This window comes from Dipodomys spectabilis, unplaced genomic scaffold, assembly GCF_019054845.1.
Source record: "Dipodomys spectabilis isolate Male_0828 unplaced genomic scaffold, ASM1905484v1 ptg000009l, whole genome shotgun sequence".
NCBI classification, from domain to species: domain Eukaryota; kingdom Metazoa; phylum Chordata; class Mammalia; order Rodentia; family Heteromyidae; genus Dipodomys; species Dipodomys spectabilis.
In genome coordinates this window covers 8,451,326-8,470,642 of record NW_024870686.1, presented here as the reverse complement: position 1 = coordinate 8,470,642, position 19,317 = coordinate 8,451,326, and the positions used below count along the sequence as shown (strand labels likewise).

At 42.5% G+C, this 19,317-nt stretch overlaps 1 protein-coding gene across 2 annotated transcripts in view; it reads right to left on the bottom strand.

Moving 5' to 3' along the window:
• Positions 1-105: 105 nt before the first annotated feature.
• Positions 106-19,317, bottom strand: part of Mfhas1 (multifunctional ROCO family signaling regulator 1) — an 89,871-nt gene continuing 70,659 nt past the window's right edge. The window contains exons 2-4 of one of the 2 annotated variants that reach the window (XM_042700578.1): positions 13,818-13,944; positions 6,718-6,827; positions 106-2,619 (exon numbers count right to left, since the gene is read on the bottom strand). In XM_042700578.1, coding sequence (XP_042556512.1) covers positions 6,800-6,827; positions 13,818-13,944 — 155 coding nt within the window. In that variant the 3' untranslated portion in view covers positions 106-2,619; positions 6,718-6,799. The remainder of the gene's footprint in view (positions 2,620-6,717; positions 6,828-13,817; positions 13,945-19,317) is intronic. The other variant, XM_042700577.1, reaches the window with a different exon arrangement.

Sequence of the window (19,317 nt, the reverse complement as noted above, 5' to 3'; positions counted from 1 at the left end):
ACCCCCACCCTCTGTAGCTCAAAGTTAAGAACTAAAAATATAACATAGTTACTCCCTAACTAGTAACACTGAATAAAACAAATAATTAAACTGGAAATGCACTGCTAAACCATTTCTTTTTACTTTTATTGACATCTTTTAAAATTTCTGCCCTATTAAGACAATGCAGTGAGAAATCGCAATTACAATTCACAGACTGTGGCATGAAGAACACATTTCATCCGGAATCACAGCAAATCTTTTCCTCTTTATTCAGACAGAAGAGTCCAATACACAAATGTCAATAGGAGCAGAGTTGTTTTTTCTTAGAAGGGGGAAAACATTTATTCTGGCAGCACTTTTACAATTCCAGGAAGTGGTTTTGCAGGAATAGAAACCATAACAAACTTGGAGGGCATTTGTTTGAGAGGCAAGGGACTCACTGGGTGGAACAAATTCCTCTTGTGCTTAGTGAATGGTCTGTCAGCTTTGGCTGGTGGCTGAGTCTTTCCAGGTGTTGAGAGAGAAAATGGAATTTCCTATATAGATGGCAAAAATTCCTGTAGAGCAGTGTTTTCTGTATCTTCAACCTCTCCCCACCCCATGCTGAAGCAAGTTCTCATGCTTTTCTGGAACTTCTTGTGGTCATATGACCCTCTACCATGACAACCCTTTGGTCACAACACACTAGGCTTCCTCATACACTGCTTCTCTAGGGTTCGGATAATAGCACAAAACGTCACTTGTCAAAAAAAAGTAGTAGATTTTAAGAACATGGGCATATGGGTTCATTAAGATAGCAAATATTTTGCAAGGGTACAGCCCCAGTGACATTACTTTTACTTGATAGAATTTCTGGGGAGTGAGCCCAAAGTCATATGTTTGGAAGTCTTTTGCAAAGACTGGACAAAGTTGATTGATTTAACAGCTGAAGAACTGTCTGGTGCCAATTAAAAAATTCTAACTGCCAATGGTCCATAAAGCAATTAAATGTTACCATTCAGTACCCACACACACACACACACACACACACAAACACACACACGAGAACTGTGACAAAAGGGTTAACTAAATTCATCTTGTGACTATGTTCTAAAGGAAAATGAAATTTTACACATGAAGTGTCATAGTCAATTTTTTTTAAATCTATAAGTAGGCTACTTGACTTTATAATCAGGTTCTAAAGTCAAGGAAATTAACTGTCTGTCCCTACACAAATTGATTTGCAAATTCTTAAATGTAGTTGTGTGTTCACTCTTAAGTTTTAAATATGTGGAGACTTTGTGCTCTATGGCATTCCAACAGTCAATACTTTGTAAAGGAAGTGAACGAGTAATACCAGCTGACTCACTTTCTTGTCTGACACTAGTGAAAAACAGTTTTACACATTTTCTATCCACACATGGAGGAGGCAGATGTAAACAGAGTCCTTTACATTCCTTAAAGAATGTGTTCCTACTGCAGCAGCATATGCTGTTTGGCCCCAATTAGGAGACAGAGTAATTTGTTGGGTTGGCTAAAGTTTTACCTCCTGTAGATTCCAAAACAAGGCTTTTACTACTTCTTGGCAGTAGATGTCCAACAAGAGGCTCTGTATGAATAAATAATTGGGACTGTGTTCTCCATTGAGGAGGATGTTCTCAGGGATATTGAGGGACTGGCAAAGCATACTGCTAATTATTGAACCCTGTTGTAGAAAAAAAAAGGGTACTTAATAGCAGAACTCTTCACATGATTAGAATTGACTCCTGATCATCTTGAGCTATTGAAAGACTCAAGTTTTCCATGGATTATTTGTCTCCTTAGGCCCCCTGCAAGAGGCTGCCCCAGTGCTATGTGGGAAGTGAGGAGACATAATCGCCCCACCATGCAAGGTAACTGCCAGGCATTTATGAAATGCTTGTTGCAAGATCTTGCTAATTACTGGCAATTTCTTTGAATCAATGCAAAACCCAAGAGCTAATCTATATCTTTTTTTTTTAACCTCTCCATTTTAATCTGAGAAGGTGGAGTAAAGAATAAAGAACAAAAAAATGTCCTATACTAAAATAAGAAATCAGCCTCATCTTGGCACAGTTCTCATGCAAAATATTGCACCCAGTGTCAACTAATGCTAGAAGCTTCGAACTGTATAAATTTAAATGTATTTGCATATTATAAAAATAAAGATAAACATATACATATCTTACACTAGTGACGGAACAGCAATGAACGTCAGTCGATCGATCCATCTTTTCACATTGAACAGAACTGAAACCCGAGTGCTCAAAATACTGCCACCTGTACTGTCACTATGGCTTAAATGTGCACAGAAAACAAAATCCCTGAGAAGCCATTAGACATTTTTTTTTTCTTTTCTTCAAGTAGCATTCTACTTGGAGGATCACAGTTCTGAGGTTCAGGTTGTGAAACATATGCTCCATGTTCTTGCCCGTCCTTCCCCGCCCCTCCGCACCTCTCCAATGACCCTCTGAAAGCACCTGGAACACAGCATCACTCCTGGTCACAGAAAGTGCCTGGGAGAGGGGAGGGCTCGCAGGTACAGAAGATGATCCATGTGAGTTCCACTCTCTATTTTCTCCATGGAAATTCCACAGCCACGAAAGTCACTGGTTTCTGTGCTTTTCACCAACGTTCTTCCTGGATCGGGGGATAAGACAGCCCAGAAATGACCACCAGTAAAGGAGAATGGAAGTCTCAAGTTTAAGAAAAGAAAGTCATTCCATAAATGGCATTTCTGCACAGATTTTCATTTCTACTTCTAGAAAAAACATGTAGATATCAGGCCAAAAATGCACCCTCCCTCTGTCCCCCCAAAAGCCTTTCTAGTAGTAAACTAGTCAAACATTACTGCTTGTGAGACTAAACTCAGATCAGCCCTAAAGTGGAAATGATGCTAATTGGCTTTAACTAGTTATTCTATTGTAATTTTATAGCTTAACAAGATTTCTAATTAACAACCCCAAACTCTAAACACAGATGTGCTTCCTTCCAATCAACCCAGGTGGACACACAGTGAATAATCCAGTAGGAATAGAAATACATGCTAAAAAATAAGCACAGACATCAGGACAAAAGTCTTCCTAGCCAGGCTGTCAACCCAGGTCTTGAGTTTGGCGTTACACAGAGAAGCCATTAGCTGCATTCTCACTAATCAAAGTGACAGACAACTGAAATACAGTAGAGGAAAAAAATGTCAAATGCATCCATCATTTACTTGGGTTTTTCTATAGTGACCTGAGTGTGGTTTCCTAACAGCATTTTAACAACATTTAATAAAACCTACAAAACAATGTAAGGAAAGGAAAGGGGGTTATGTCCTGCTGCCCCCATCCCATTTTATGTCGCTCAATGCTGCTTGATTTCAAGGACATTGATTGATACACTGATAATTCAGCATCCACCTAAGATGGCCCTCTAGCCCATCCAAGAATTAGCTGGGGGCTCCTTCAAGTTAGGTAATAACAACACCACCAAAAAACTCTTTTCTATGTATTATATGACAGGAATAGCACATTTCATGTAGCTAGCATTTTATTAACTTTTTAACCCCTACCAGAGCTTCCAGATCCCAGAGGAAGGGTATCTCCTTCCTTACAGGCAAGGCCTGGCTGTCAACTAGACAAGACTGTACTGAAACATGCTTGGTGGGTGAGAGAAAAGTTGGCTTTTATATAAACTGTTTTTTGTTTTTTTTTATGTCCCAAGACCAGTTTGAACTTGGTCCCTGCTACTTTCACTCATTGGCTAGCATTCCACCAACTGAGCCACACCTCCAACCACATGAACTTTACAAAATCCTATGAATATAATGAATCCTGGGAAGAAAAGGTTTGACATTGTGTTAAATTCTAGTAGCAACTGTCAAGAGGATGTCAGGGTACAAATGCACATCTCAACCAGGTGCTTCACAGGGGGCTGTGGGTGTGGCCAATAAATAGTCTCCTCACTGAAGTCTCCTCACTGAATCTGATGAGCCTTCAGAAGCGAAGACAGTTGTGTCAGGCTGGCTGCTCCCCTGAGTAACAAAAGTCTGAGAAACCCAGAACAGCTAGCCCAGTAGACCCACAGGAAAAAAAAATTCCACCACTCATTCTTTCCAGAATGTTTCACATCCATACTGTGTCTCATGTTTGCATTCTTTAAAAATCCAAGAAGAATCAAGAACCAGCAAGTCTCCAGCCTTTTCTATTGCAATAAACTCATCCTTATCCTTCAAGAAGCACCTCTGATGCTACTTCCTACAACTTTTCCTGATTTTTCTGGGAGATTCATTTCTGCTCACAAGACTGTTCATACATCTATGAACAGAGGTGGCAGGTATAGTTTATTAATATATTTATTTTAATTGCAATCTGATACAAGTTTCACTGTTCCTTTGATTCCTGTTGTTTTAGATTCTTGAAGGAGTGTCTGACTGGTCATTTCTGAATTCTCAAGGCCTAGTCAATGGCTATCAGAAGGCCACTACTCAACAGAGGCCTACTGATAGATGATGCACATGCTGTCTTGACAAAGTAGCTATGTGATCATTCTTGTAATGAAGTATTAGTAAAGTATTAAAGAGATAGCTGGGAGCAGGTGGCTCAATGCCTATAATCCTAACTTCTCAGGAGGCTGAGATCTCAGGATTGCTGTTCAAAATTAGGCCGGACAGGAAAGTCCCTGAGATCCTTGTCTTCAATTAACCACCCCCCCACAAAGAAAAAAGTCAGAAGTAGAGCTGTGGCTCAAGTGGGTGCTACCATTGAGCTAAAAGCTCAAGTACCACACTCGGGCACTCATGCACACACACCTCCCCCCCCCCCCCCCCCACACACACAAAGTATTAAAGAAACATATAGGAAAATATAGCTGATTATAGAGTCCAAAGGGTTAGGGATGCTTTTGTAAAGAAGGATGGGCTTTCACCGACAAGACAAACAACAGCCAGGGAACACTATGGTTAACCCCTCCTACAATAAGGGGAGCATCTCGTAGGTCAGCAGAGTGGCTTGGGTCTGATGGTGATAGGTCCTATGAATTAGGCTCAGGATTTTGAACTTGAGTGTGTAATCACCACTCCAGGCTTTTAAATTGGGAGAGAAGTGACAGGGACTGACAATTCAAGATAATATTGATTGAAAGGATGAGAAAAATAGGTAGTAGGAGGCCAACTGAGACTCACAGGAATCTTGGCAGACATGGTAGGCCTAGAGAAAAGCAAGGGATCAAGGAGAAAGTTTCATGAACGAATTCAGTCATGACTAGGCACCCTGATAAGCTGGGACTACAGGTCTTGGTGACAGACTACTTACGAGAAAGGGAGGAGAGAAAAGCATTGAAGTTGATGGACTGCTGGCTTGGACAGTTAGGTGCAAAGCTATTGTATTACATGAGAAAGAAAAGGGATGAAGAACTTCGCAGGAAGCAAATGGTAGATCAGTTTTACACCCCAAAGCTTACAGGGAGCTCCCAAATAGGACATTGGTGAGAGGCGTGCAGCTAGGGGAGGGCTCAGCCTAGGGTAGCTGAGCTCAGACCCCAAATTCTCCCAGGGTATACAATTTGTCCCTTCTGGGACACCAGAAAGACAAACAATTCAAAGTATTTAGACACGCAGGCTGAAATAGAGGCTATCACATTTAGAGAGGGAGCCCATGACACCATGCAGGCTTCATAGGGAAACACAGAGTTGGTCATAAGAGACTTTCCTCTGATTTCCATGGAAGAAACAGGCAGGGCAGGATCAGCAGGCTTAGGACTGGTAGTAGATAATTTCAGTGACCACTGGGATGCAAAGGTTGTCACTTACTGGTGTTATACCTGGCCCTGGGAGAATTAGGGCAGGTGGACAGTGACCTAGAGCATGACAGCCAATACGACAGGTAGTTAGGGTCTGAGCTATGGACTGGTTGGTGTTGACTGTGGAGAAGGTGCTGGCAGGTGAGTGGTTTGCTCTCTCTAGGAACAAGCTCACCCTGTGAGAATCAGATCCTCCAGATCACTGAGGCCCCTGCTCATGCACTGTGTATGTATGGATAGATCACAATGCAACACAAATATTACATATTACAAATGCATGTGAACTCAAAAGCAGTAAAATAAAAGCTCCATGCTAATAGAGAGAGTAAACTCTTATTCAAAATACTCATCTATGGAATTAACACCTCTCCTCCTTTGTACTAGTAGGGGAGTTGAAGCTTTTCCTGATGTTATATTCTGTATACTATTAACAGCAAATTAGCTGGGTGCTGGTAACATACACTTGCTATCCTATTTATTCAGGAGGTTGAGGTCTGAGAATTACAGTTCAGAGCCAGTCTGGGAAGGAAAGTCTATGCGATTCTTATCTCCAATTAAGCAGCAAAAAGCCAGAAGTTAAACTGTGGCTCAAGTTGTAGGGTGCCAACCTTGAGAGAAAAGACCATACAAGAGTTGAAGGCCCTGAGTTCAAGCTTCAGTACCAATACACACACATACCACACACACATGCATGCACAAATACAAGCAAATTGTAAAATGACCTTCTCCCCAACAAGGATAGAAGGTTGAGGACTGTTTAATATAGTACATTGAACAAAAGAATCACATAGTTTGCATATGTGAATGGATTCTAGACAAAGAAAAGACCAGTTACCCTATGAAGCCCTGTTCCCAGAAATCTCTACACTCCCAACACCCCCTCCCCTTTCCCCTAAATTCTCCAGGCCCCCAGAGCTTTTCAAAAAAACTACCTGTGCTCCCCCAGAGACTTACCCTTAAAACTGGTGCTCCTAAAGTCACAGAGTGGGTACAGTAAAAATGTTGGCATTAGGGAAAGATGCACTATCATTTCCATTTAATTTTCCAAGAAAGTATGAAGATACCTAAGCAGAGAGGGGAGAATTCCAGTATCAATGTGGCTGATGGGAGGCTAGGAGGTTAAAGAGACAGTTTCTCCCAGCCTGTACAAGCAGCCAGACACAGCATGAGCCTGACACTCCTATCACAGGACAAAACAAATCAATGCCAATCAACGGGCTTTACTATTAGGCAAACTCCAAACCTAATTTTATCCTCTCAAATACCAGCCCCTGCTCACCACGCTTTAAAATACTGTAGTCAGTAGGAAAGAACTCCATTATGATAAAAACCAAATTCATCTTCCTTCTATTTCTTTCTGAAATCACTCTTCAAGTCCATATTGTCTAACCTGAGCATATATAGACTGACTTTGCTGGATTATTTGGTATGATAAAGGCTACTGTCTGAATCCTGCCTTTTATACAAGTTGTTTCTGTGGGTCTTAAATATCTTTCTGTCATAATGAAGTCATGACCAAAGTTCTTGTGAAAAGTCATCAATGAATTTTTGAGAATACTTACAGATAAGCAAGTAACTGGAATTTAATGGGGTTCCTGCTCAAATGAGAACTCTACTATATAGAAGCAATAATTCAAGTTGTTGTTTTTTTAAGGAGTTTTGAAATATAATATCTCAGCTTGCCCTCCATTGTTCTAATTAAAACCTTTGGAAAAGGAGAAAGCTTAGCTCAACAATTTTCAGACCAGTCCAGTTTTGTTAATTCTGTAACACATGACCTGTTCAAATCAGAATTATCTCCCTTCTTTATTCCTCATAAATCCCCCCTCCCCTCTCACTGCTCAGATGAGAGAGTAGTACACAGACATTCCACCACAAGAGAAAGGTCAGCTTCAGGAATTAAGAACAATACATACTCCTTCCTGCTCTTCCATGTGACTGGGTAGGGTGTTGGTATAATCTTAGTTTCTTAGAAGGCTGAGATCTGAGGGTCACAATTTGAAGCCAGCCCAAGCAGGAAAGTCTACAAGGTTTGTATCTCCAATTAACTTACAAAAAGCTAGAAGTGGAGCTGTGCCTCAAATGGTAGAATGCCAGCCTTGTGCTAAAAAGCTAAGGGACAGTGCCGAGGCCCTGACTTCAAGTCCCAGTTTGGCACAAGGAAGGAAGGAAGGAAGGAGGGAGAGAGGGAAAGGAGGGAAAAAAAGGAAAATACATGGCAGAACATAGACTGCAATCCAGTACCCCACCAGGTTAAAAGATCTCATCTGCTAATGTGTTGAATCTTTTTTCTGTCTTTTATATGAAAATCAGAAGTTATATTGGGTTTTCAGCCAGCATATCACAGAATATATACTTCAGAATTTCTTTAGAGAAAGAAACATCCTGCATTGAACCTAAACATGAACACAAGGGCCTGAGTTCAATATACAACACACACACACACACACACACACACACACACACACGATATCTCCAACTGGCAAAGCTAGTGTTTGTGCAAAGAAGCTCCCACAGCCTGAGGGCTGGAATTAGGCAGCATCTCTAAGAGCCGTTGGACAGTCAGAAATTGACAGCTAAGAATTTTACAGATTCTTCTTCTTCTTTTTCTACTGAGTTCAGCCCTATCCCTATCTCACTCCCTACATCCCTGTCCTCTGAATCCAATTCAACCAATCGCAGATTGGGAAAGTTTGATCTGTACTGAACCTGTGCCAAGCTCATTCCCTAAAGACCATGGTATAACAATGCTTCATGTAACAATCTATTACATATCACACAGCGTTATATTGGTACTATTCCCTTAAAATGTTTGCACAGGTTATATGCAAATGCCACAATATTTTCTATAAACATCTTGAGCATCAGCTGATTCTGGGATGTCTGGAAGGGAGGGGGATGCTGGAGCCAGTCTCCAGGTAGAACTAGTACCCAAGGACAACTGTGTAGTTTTGTCCCTTCTAAAGCCTCATGTCCAAGGTTGCAGCATGCTTTGGATGTCTAGGGTGCAGTTGCACTGTGCTAAGTTCTTAGGAGGCTCCTCATCTCCCTCCAAGCAGCTTCCCCTAGCTTCCATCTCTCCATTGTCCGTTAAGTTGGGGGCTGGCAGTGTGTATGGGGGTGCATATCAATTCACTGTCTTTACACTACATTGTATCAGGGATAACATGTGTTTACAACAACTTCTTTCTAACTCAGGAATCTGCTTAATACCAGGACCATGAGTGACATTAAAAATCTTCACTGAATGCATGCAAGTAGGATCAAAGTTGGAAGATATCCTGGCAGGATAGCTTTTATCTCTAATTAACCAGCAAAAGCCCAGTCTAGAGGCTGGTTCAAGTGGCAGAGCACCAGCAGTAAGCAAGCAAGCCAACTGAGAGCAAGAGAATCTGAATTCAAACAAACCCTGGTGCCAGCACACACACACACACACACACACACACACACACACACACACACACACACACACACACACACACACACACACACACACACACACACACACACACACACACACACACACACACACACACACTGAGTGAAAACCTCTACTGTTCCCCAGGAAGGAATAAGGTATAAAGTACCCACAAATCTTAAAAACAAGAAATAGAAAAGTTTGGCTTCGTAAGGAAGGACCAAAATATAGATAAGTCATTGGTGGATTTCATTGGTTCATTTTGATATTGGGTTTTAAACTTGGGGCTTCACACTTGCTATAAAAGAGCCTTTTTGCTTTAGGTTGTTTTTCAAGTAGGGTCTTTCCCCCTCCTTCTACCTGTGCTTCCCACAGAGCTGGGATTACAGGCATGCACCACCATGCCTGGCTTGTGGGGTTGTACTTCATAAACTACATAGTAGCATAATTTATACTATGCCAAGGGCAGGCAATTAAATACCAAGTCTGATTTGACATACACAGGAGGAAACTCAAAGAAGGGCGTGGAGTCTCTTGAAAACTACAGGAATTCTAGATCAAAGGGCTAAGGGTGTCTGGGGTTACTCAGGGGGATATTCTTATAGTCTAGAGTAACAACAATGACTTCCTGTCAGGCTCACGCTTTCCTGGCTTGAACACTGAGTGCTACGTTCAAAGCAGGAGAAGGGACCGAGAACTAACAGCAAGGCAGCATGTGCCAGGCTCTGCACTGGTGCTGTCAACTGGACACTGACCACAGAAAGGTCCAATAGGCAGAGGTAAGGCCTGCCTCACTAGGAACCAACTCCTCCAAGAACAGAAACTGAGGGATCACAAAGTCTAGTAGACATACATTAGAATCAACTGGGTGTCTTTTTGTTCGGTTTGGTGTGGTATAAGGGCTTGAACTTTGGGCCTTGTGCTTGCTAAGCAAGTGCTCTAACACTTGAGTCATTCCTTTAGCACTGACAGAGTTTGGCATCTTTTTTTTTTTTTTTTTTTTTTGCCAGAGCTGGCCTGGAACCATGACCATCTGTGTAGCAGATTACAGATGTGTACCACCATTCCCAGATTGTTGGTAGGATCTTGCCAATTTTTTCCTTTCCTTTTTTTCTTCTTTCTCTTTTCTTTTCTTTTTCTTTCTTTCTTTTTTCTTTGTCGGCCGTGGGGCTTGAACTCTGGGCTTGGGCGCTGTCCCTCAGCTCTTCAGCTCAAGGTGAGCACTCTACTGCTTGAGCCGCAGCGCCACTTCCGGTTTTCTAGTGGTTTTATTGGAGATAGAGTCTCACAGACTCTCCTGCCTGGGCTGGCTTTGAACCATGATCCTCAGATCTCAGCCTCCTGAGTAGCTAGGATTACAGGTGTGAGCTATTGGCGCCTGGCTCTTTTTCTTTTCTGTTTGGCTTGGATTGGCCCTGAACACCAACTTTCTTATCTCCACCTCTTACATAAGGGTGTGTGTGTGTGTGTGTGTGTGTGTGTGTGTGTGTGTGTGTGTTCCCCTGGTGTTGGAGTTTGAAGTCAGGGTTCTATCACTTGAGCTATGCCTCCAGTTCAGGTTTTTGCTGGTTATATGGAGATGAAGTCTCTAGGACTTTTGTGCTGGAGCTGGCTTTCAACCATAATTCTTCTGATCTCAGCCTTTTGAGTATCTAGAATGACAGGCATGAGCCACGAGTATCTGGCTAACTTCCATGCTTTTGAAAGGTTCGTGGCTGGTCATTTCCCCTGGAAACTCATATGCATGAAATCCCCATATCCATGCCTAATAATTAAAACCTGATTTTGTCCATGTACCTACACTTGGTGGATGGCAGGGAGGTAGAAGATCACTTCACAGTGAGCTGCTTAAGTTAACTTGGCTTTAGCTGCAAAACAGGGTAGCAACCTTAGTCTCCCAATGCTTGGTGCCTTCTAGGACCCCATGTCTAGGCTCAGTCCCAAGTCATGGGACTTAATGACCTCCTTTGATAGCTACACTCATCAGCCTTCCAAATCTCCCTTTGCTATGTTTGTCAGTCACGGTGCTTTACACCATCCATTGGGCCTGATAGAGCCTCTGTGGGTTCATTTTTAGTTTATGCTCAGGGTTCAAGTACATGCTTAAGGAAAATAGGGAGTAAACTAAGCCACACAATGCTAAGCTTTGAATGGAAGCATATTTTCATATAACTGGTCACAAGAGATAATTTTCTCCTTGCTCCTATCTATTGGAGATGTGAAATTTTCCTATTCAAGAATATTCCTTTATTCTACTACAAAGCTGTCATCCATTTTTATGAGACATTTTGAGGCTCTAAAAAAAAAAGTATTTCAGTTTTTAGGTGAAAAGTAGTTCAGGCCCCAAAGGTGTTCCCTTCCTCTCTCTCTCAAGTAAAAGGCTAAGCCTGGGGCCTCTGATTACCTAGAATGTCAAAGCTGTTGGTTCATTTATGTTTAATAAATTTTAAAGGAGAGGCTGATAATTTCCTTTGCAGGTGGTGTAAATGGGGCCTTTTTGTTCAGAACAGCAAGAAACCCATGGGGAAGCACTGGTAATGTAGGCCTGGAAACCTGTGGCTTCTAGAAATGGATCGTATAGCTCTCACCTCTATCTTGCCTATTAAAGGGCACGTGTCTACAGTGAAACAATAGATGAATGGGCATTATTGCCAATCATATTAAGTAACTCTTTCCTTCTGATCCATACCTTGCTGGCTTTGTAACATCCCCTTATCTGCAACCAGAGGGGAGGCCAAATTCAAAGAAAACCCAGACAGTCAAATTTCTGGGTTTTTAGATACTGAGGATGGGCATCTGCTGACAAAGATTTTCCTATGTAATCTCGCTCTAATATTTACGAGGCACTTCAAGATCTCAGTGTCTTCAAGCCAAACCCATGATGAATTATCCCAGGCACGTGCTAGATGAAAGAGCATTATAAATTCAGCATTAATAAGCATTCCCCGGGGGTGTTCCTGGATAGTTTCCAGCCAAGATGGATGGCGGACATTCCATCTAATGAGCTGCTCAGTTTAGAGCAGAGGAGCCATCACACTCCGCCTTAGCTCAGTGCGGCTGGAGACCCCATGCAGAAAGCATAGGCAGGGGGTAGAGCTGCCACCTCAGGGACAAGAAGGAACTGCTCTGACCACAGGGAGCTCTGGAATGTGACTGAACAATCAGTTTTCCAAGGTAAGATAAGAAGCCTCAATTCCCAAATGCAAACTTGCTGGTCCTCTATAAACAGCTTATAGATAGAAAAAAAAAAAATCTAAATGGTTAACTAAGAAGAAAAGCTAAAAGCTTGCTGCATGAGTATGACTGCTGGGCTGAATAAGCCATATTGTTGACATCAAAATAGCAGGACTGGATCCAAAAGTATTTGTGGTTGGCTACTTCCTAAGATACAAGATACCCAGGAATTTCAGTATGGGCTGAAAATGGCCTCTTGGAAAGCTAGGTGCTGGTGGGCCACATCTGTAATCCAAGGTACTCAGGAGGCTGTGATCTGACAGTCACAGTTCAAAGCCAGCCCAAGTAGAAAAGTCTATATGACTCTTATCTCCAATTAGCCACAAAAATGATGGAAGTGGAAGTGTGGCTCAAGTGGCAGACCACCAGCCTGAAGCACAAAAGCCAAGTCAAGATGCAGGCCCCAGCCAGGCGCCCATGGCTCACACCTGTAATCCTAGCTACTCAGGAGGCTGAGATCTGAGGATCACAGTTCAAAGCCTCTTATCTCCCAATAAACCACTAGAAAACCGGAAGTGGTGCTGTGGCTCATGCAGTACAGCACTTGCCTTGAGCTGAAGAGCACAGGGACAGCACCCAAGCCCAGAGTTCAAGCCCAACAACTGACAAAAAAAAACAGACGCAAGGCCCTGAGTTCAATCCCCAGTACTGGCACATATACACAAAAAAGTTGCCTCTTGAGTTCCTGATATCACAAAAATACACTAATAAAAAATGAAAACAGGGTGTATTGTAGAATATACCTAGAATACTCTAGAATGCGAGCACTCTAGTTTTATTTAGAATGCTTACATTCTATGCAAGCTAGTGGACAAATATGTGTTCTCTATAGGTTTTCTCTCCATCTGAGGAGAAGGTGGTAGCAAGCTGCATGGTACTTGATTTCTGGGACTGGCTAGAGCATCAGAGGCCCACAGCAAAAACCAATGTGCTATGGATTTTCTGCAGCGCTTTAATATTTAATGGACTTCACTGCTTTATGAAATGAGGCCCATATCGTTCAGCAATGTGATGGGGTTCTAGAAGACCCCAGCAGCCTTCAACAAAACTGAAATGAACTGGAGGGAAAATGTTCTGTCATCAATGCACATACCTGTAAATATATCAAAAAGCAACCAACTGCATTTTAAACAAGCATGTGATTTGTGAATGATTTCCTAAAGCTGTTAGAAAAATGTTCTAAAAGTAAAAAAAAAAAATCACAAAAAAGGAGAAAAACAGTAGCTCCTATGTTGCTGCATAAGCCATGTGGTGCTGAAGAAGTCACTCAGTAGAACTTTGCTTGTCCTGAGGGACTCTTCTTGGTTTATGTGAGTAGCAGTTGAACTTGACTTTTTGTTATCACATCCACAGAGCCAGGATCAGGGGTAGGAAGCAGGGACTGAGACTTTTGTGAACTCACTTGGAACAGGGGCTGATCACAGTCGGCGTAGGTGGGTAAACCAGGGCCACATTCACTCTCTCGCTGCCATTCTTGGGGCAGATGATCTCTGCCACTCCTTCCGGCCTGGGCTGACTCAGCAGCTCCCCTGCAGGAAGAGAGAGGAAATACATTAGGAGATGTAACCTGACCCGAGACCACTTAAAATAGAAATCCAGTACTTGGAATTGGGAAGGGAGGGAAAAGCTAGGACGTACTGGGCTCCAGCCTACAATCTCATCACCATGGATGAGGAGGAGACTGATATCATGGTGAGAAGGCCTGATCTTGGAACAAAACATTTTGACAATTCTGCTTACCTTCCTTGGTACTAAGATCTTTATATGCCAGCCTTCCTAGAGTCCAGCCAGTGAGGCAGGACTCCCAAACCAGGAGATGTTCATAATATTTTAGCAGGGCTGGGAAGGTGGCTCAGTGGTAGAGTGTTTGCCTTGCATGCATGAGGCCCTGGGGGTTCCATTCCTCAGCACTACATAAGCAGAAAAAGCTGGAAGTGGTGCTGTAGCTCAAGTGGTAGAGCACTAGCCTTGAGCTGAAGAGCTGAGGGACAGTGCCCAGGCCCAGAGTTCAGACCCCATGACCAACAATAAATAAATAAATAATCATAATATTTTAGCAGATGGGGTTTGGGCAACTTCTCCATAAAGCCCTGTACAAATGATCTGGACAAGCAGCAGATTAAGTTAACACTGCAAACAGAATCAGAAGAGCTCAGCCTCCTCTTAACAAGACAATTCCTGGACCAGGGCTGTGTGCTGACCTAAAGACACTAACAGGACACTACCTTATGACTAATAACATAATGGATTACCACAATACCTAAAGGAAATCAGATGTCTGCCTGCCTAGAATGGAATCTTTCCAAGGGTCATTAATTCCCTAAGAGCAGTAATGATTCCAGCCTTTCCATTCCCCACTAGGGGTCTACTTCTCAGAGAGCCTGCCCTCCTTGTGTTCTTAGAGCCAGTACAGAGCTCTTCTTCACTCAGATGCACTCAGTCAATGAGGTCTGGCTGACAATGGCACATGCTTCTGCCTAATTGCTTCAGTTAACCTTGGAACATAGGGCTGGGATGTAGTTCAGTGGCAAAGTGCTTGTCTAGCAAGTGCAATGTCCTGGGTTTGATCCCCAGTTTTTTAAAATTGAGATTAGGTGATTACATAAATTTCACATATTTCACAGTATTATGGAATAGTGATACTTAAAGTCACAAACATATTTTAACCTTCACAAGGCAAATTGTCATTATCATGGTCTATAAAGTTTGTGAATTCTATGACTTTGACAATACAATTATTTCTTCCACATCAGGTAATGTAGTTCAGTGGCAACGTGCTTGTCAAGCAAGTATAATGTTCTGGGTTTCATCCCAGAACAAAACAAAACTGAAAACATCAATAAACCAAACCAAGGATATATAAGGTTTTCTGGGGGGAAAGACACTACCTAAATTCAAACTGCAATTCTAGGACAACCATCCCTTCTACTCACAAGGAGACTGCAAAGTCCATACTGGGGATTGAGCCCAGGGCTAGGATGAAGGAATTATCCCACCACACCCCAATCCTAGATTTCCAAATCAGATCAGCTTCTAGCAAGCTCACAGTGATGGAACACCATGGGCCAGCCTGGAAATCAGGGCTTTTCAGGTTCATCTGAATTCAGCTCTATAATGTCCCTATATGCAGTCATTGTCATTTCACAAATGAAGAAGCTGAGAGACTCATGTGCTCAGTGTCAGGCGATGATGAGTGACAGTTGCAGGACAAGAAGCTAGTAGCCCATCTCTAGGGCTGCTACCCTTCAAACCAACCTCCTGTAGCTGGGGCTGTTTCTCTATACCAGAATGAGTCCTACCTAGACAAATACTCTACAACCACTTTTTTAAAAAATGGAACTTAAGCGCTGGAATGTGTATACTTTTAAGAACATTAATTCACACACAGTTAGACCAAAGGAGGATACTCTTAGGAGAAGAAAGGCATAGATGCCTATGTGCAGCTGATCGTATAAAAAAGTACTTATCAAAATGAACTCCAGAAAATGAAAACAAGAGCTTTTTTTTTCCTTTTTAGCTGTTTTTGTTTTCTTTCCTTTTTGTTCTGTTTATTCATTCATATGTCTTTGCGAGTGTAAGGGGAAGTACAGAAATGGAGGGACAAATGCAGCAATGGCATTCACTGGACACTATGTTGAAAATGAACCACACAACTTGTCGGTAAGGACTGGAGGGAAAAACTGGGAGAGAGCGAAAGAAGAAGTGACATTGTCCAAAACCAAATATACTCTATACTTGACTTATTTAACCGTAATCCCTCTTTACATCACCCGTATAGTAACACTATTTTTTTTTAAAGAACAGCATTAATTTCCCAGTTGGAACATTTTGATATGGCTTTGAATGATACAGACAGATTCAAGTTTGATCTCCTTAGCCAAACTCCTGCAAAAAGAAGTGACTTTAGTACCATTAGCTGGTCTTGTGGACACATAGGTATCTGAACTATACTCCAACACCAACTGAGAAAAGATCCCAAATTATAAAAGTGAACACTAAAACATAAATGTCAAATGCTGCATAGGTAATAGATAAAGCCAAAGAATGGCAAGTTAGGCTAAAACAAGGAAGTCAACCAGTCCCAAAACCACTTGGTCAGATAGAAGGTAAGAGTTTTAACTTGAGCCATGCTTCCAGCCCAGCTTTCTGCTGGTTATGTTGAAGATGGAGCCTAGTAAACTTTTTCTGCTCACGCTGGCTTTAAACTGCGATCCTCTAGATGTCAGCATCCTGAGTGGCTAGGATCATAGGCATAGGCCACTGATACCTAGTTAAGAGCTGTGTATCTTTACACCAACTCTCCACATGTTTATCACAGTACCAACACAGCAATGAGAGGGGCTGAGAGACCCTAGTCCTGGCCTGCCCATGCTCAGCTCCTTGTGTGATGCTTTCGTTTCCTACATTAGGTCCTAAGAAGATCTCCAAGGCCTGAACACAGTCCAGGTATCTCTGGTTTGGCCTGAACACTCCCTGTGGATTGCAACTCCAGACAAACCTTGGTTCTATCAGCTTCTAGCTGCCTGAGCCCTGTCTCTGGCACTTGTACCTGGCACCAGTCAGGGACACCTGGCTTCTGCACTGAGGATGCTGTAGCTCTTACTGTCAGAGAACTGGAAAACTAAAGCCTTGGTTCCTCACTTCTATTAAATCAATAGCTTTACAGGCCCTCTGGACAGGGACAGGGCAGTAGTTTTGTCTGGGCCCTACCCCTAGAAGTGTCCAGTCATGGCACTGGTTTGTCCACCAAGAGTTCAGGTGTTGGGAGTCTGTGTCCCTCCTTGTGTTGGTGCTGGGGAGGGGGGGGCAGGGAGGGAGAGAAAAATGGAAAATCCTTAGGTCAATTGCAGAATGCCTCGGCAGAGGCTATGGGACTCTGCTCTCTCTGGCTTCCAGTTTCTCAATCCATTCTCTCTTCCCACATACGCTCCTGTCATTGCCATCAAGACTTTAGCAAAAGGGAGGAGCCCATGCATCCTGGTCTTTGGACTTTCAGCTCCCAAAACTGTGACTTACATAAACCTCCCTTCTTTATAAAGCTACTCTGACTTGAGTATTTTGTTACAAAAAAGTGAATACACGTGGCAACAATACAACGTAGAAGACACTGGGAACTTTGATAAATAAGGCAAATTCACATGATGTTAATGAATACTAAACAATAAACAGAACAGTTCACAATCGCATGCACAACCATGTCCTCCAACAACCTACTGTATGATAACAATATTTTGAGGATTTAACAAACATCCACAGTTCATAGAGTAACATAAGAAAAGCAGCTTTTAAGCCTGGCCATGGTGGCTCACACCTGTAATCCTAGCTATTCAGGGAGAGCTGAAGATTGTGGTTTGAAGACAGTCCAGACAGAAAAGCCCATGAAACTCTTATCACCAATGAGCTACCAAAAAAGCCAGAAGTAGAGGTGTGGTTCAAGTGGTAGAGCACTAGTCTTAAGTGAAAAAGCACAGGGACAATGCAGGTCCTGTGTTCAAGCCCCAGGACTAGGGGAAAAAGCAGCTTTCATTTTAAACCTGTCTTAACATGAATGTGAGGAGTGGCTTACAAAATGTGTATGTTATCGAGTAACCTAATTCAATTAGTCATCCTGAAATTCAACACTGACTTGATCTTCCAAAAAGAAGAAGAAAAGTAATGTTCTTTCGTTAAGTAATGATATAGCCACACTGAGAGTTCAGTATGACTGGGGAAGATGCAGAGATCCAGATGGAAGGGCTGGCCTCTGAGCAGAGGATCTCAGTGTGTACAGGGAAAAGACATATGAGCAAAGCACTCAGTCATGCCTAACAGGCATCTCCGTTCCTAAGAACTTGCTAAAAGGAAGTAGGCTTTTCTTAAGGACAAAATCAGCCAGTGTCAGGTGCCGGTGGCTCACGCCTATAATCCTAGCTACTTAGGAGGCTGAGATCTGAGGATCGCAGTTCAAAGCCAGCCCAGGCAGGAAAGTCCATGAGACTCTTATCTCCAATAAACCACTAGAAAACCGGAAGTGGCGCTATGGCTAAAACGGGAGAGCCTTGAGCTGAAGAGTGCAAGTACAGCGCCCAAGCCCAGAGTTCAAGCCCCATGACCAAAAAAAAAAAAAAAAAAAAAAAAAAAAGAAAACCCACAAAAACCAAAAAACCCAGTGATTGCTCATCAAGGTACTATTTATAATATGGGAAAACTTGGTAACTCCCTAAAACACCCCATGACAGGGAAGTGGCTAAGAACTACAACACATTACCTAGATGGAATTCTCTAGTTTTCATCATGATACTGACATTCTCGTGTAAATTTAAAAGCACACTTTAATTTGAGTTTACTGTGCCATAGGTCATTCAAGATTAAATGATGCTGAGGTTATTCACTTGCTTATTTTTCTGTCTGAGTTGGAAGGAAGGCAGGAAGGGCAGGAAGACAAGGAAGGAAGGAAAGATGGAGGGAGGAAGGGAGGGAGGGAGGAAGCCAGCCAGCCATTAGTGACTCCTCTGTCTGTAATTTTAGCTACATGGGTGGGCGAGTTCACTCATCTTGGTTTGAAGCCAGCCTGGGCAGAAAAGTCCCTGAGATTCTCTCTGTAGCTGACAAAAAGCCAGACTGGAGGCATGGCTCAAGTAGTACAGCACCAGCTGTGAACAAGAAAGCTGAGCACAAAGCCCTTGAGTTCAAGCCTAGCTACTGCCAATCTGTCTATCTATCGCCCAAAGCTTCATACACAGAGGATGACAAGATATGATCTCTTCTCTTTGTTGGAGATTTTCTTCACCAGTGCACATTCCAATGCAATCAGCTTTTTCAAAGGTGCAGAGATACATCTTTGTTATTAATTTCTGAGCAAATATGGTCTGACTTGGGCCACTGTGCCATCTTCTCTGTCCTTTAAAGCTATGAGCATCTGC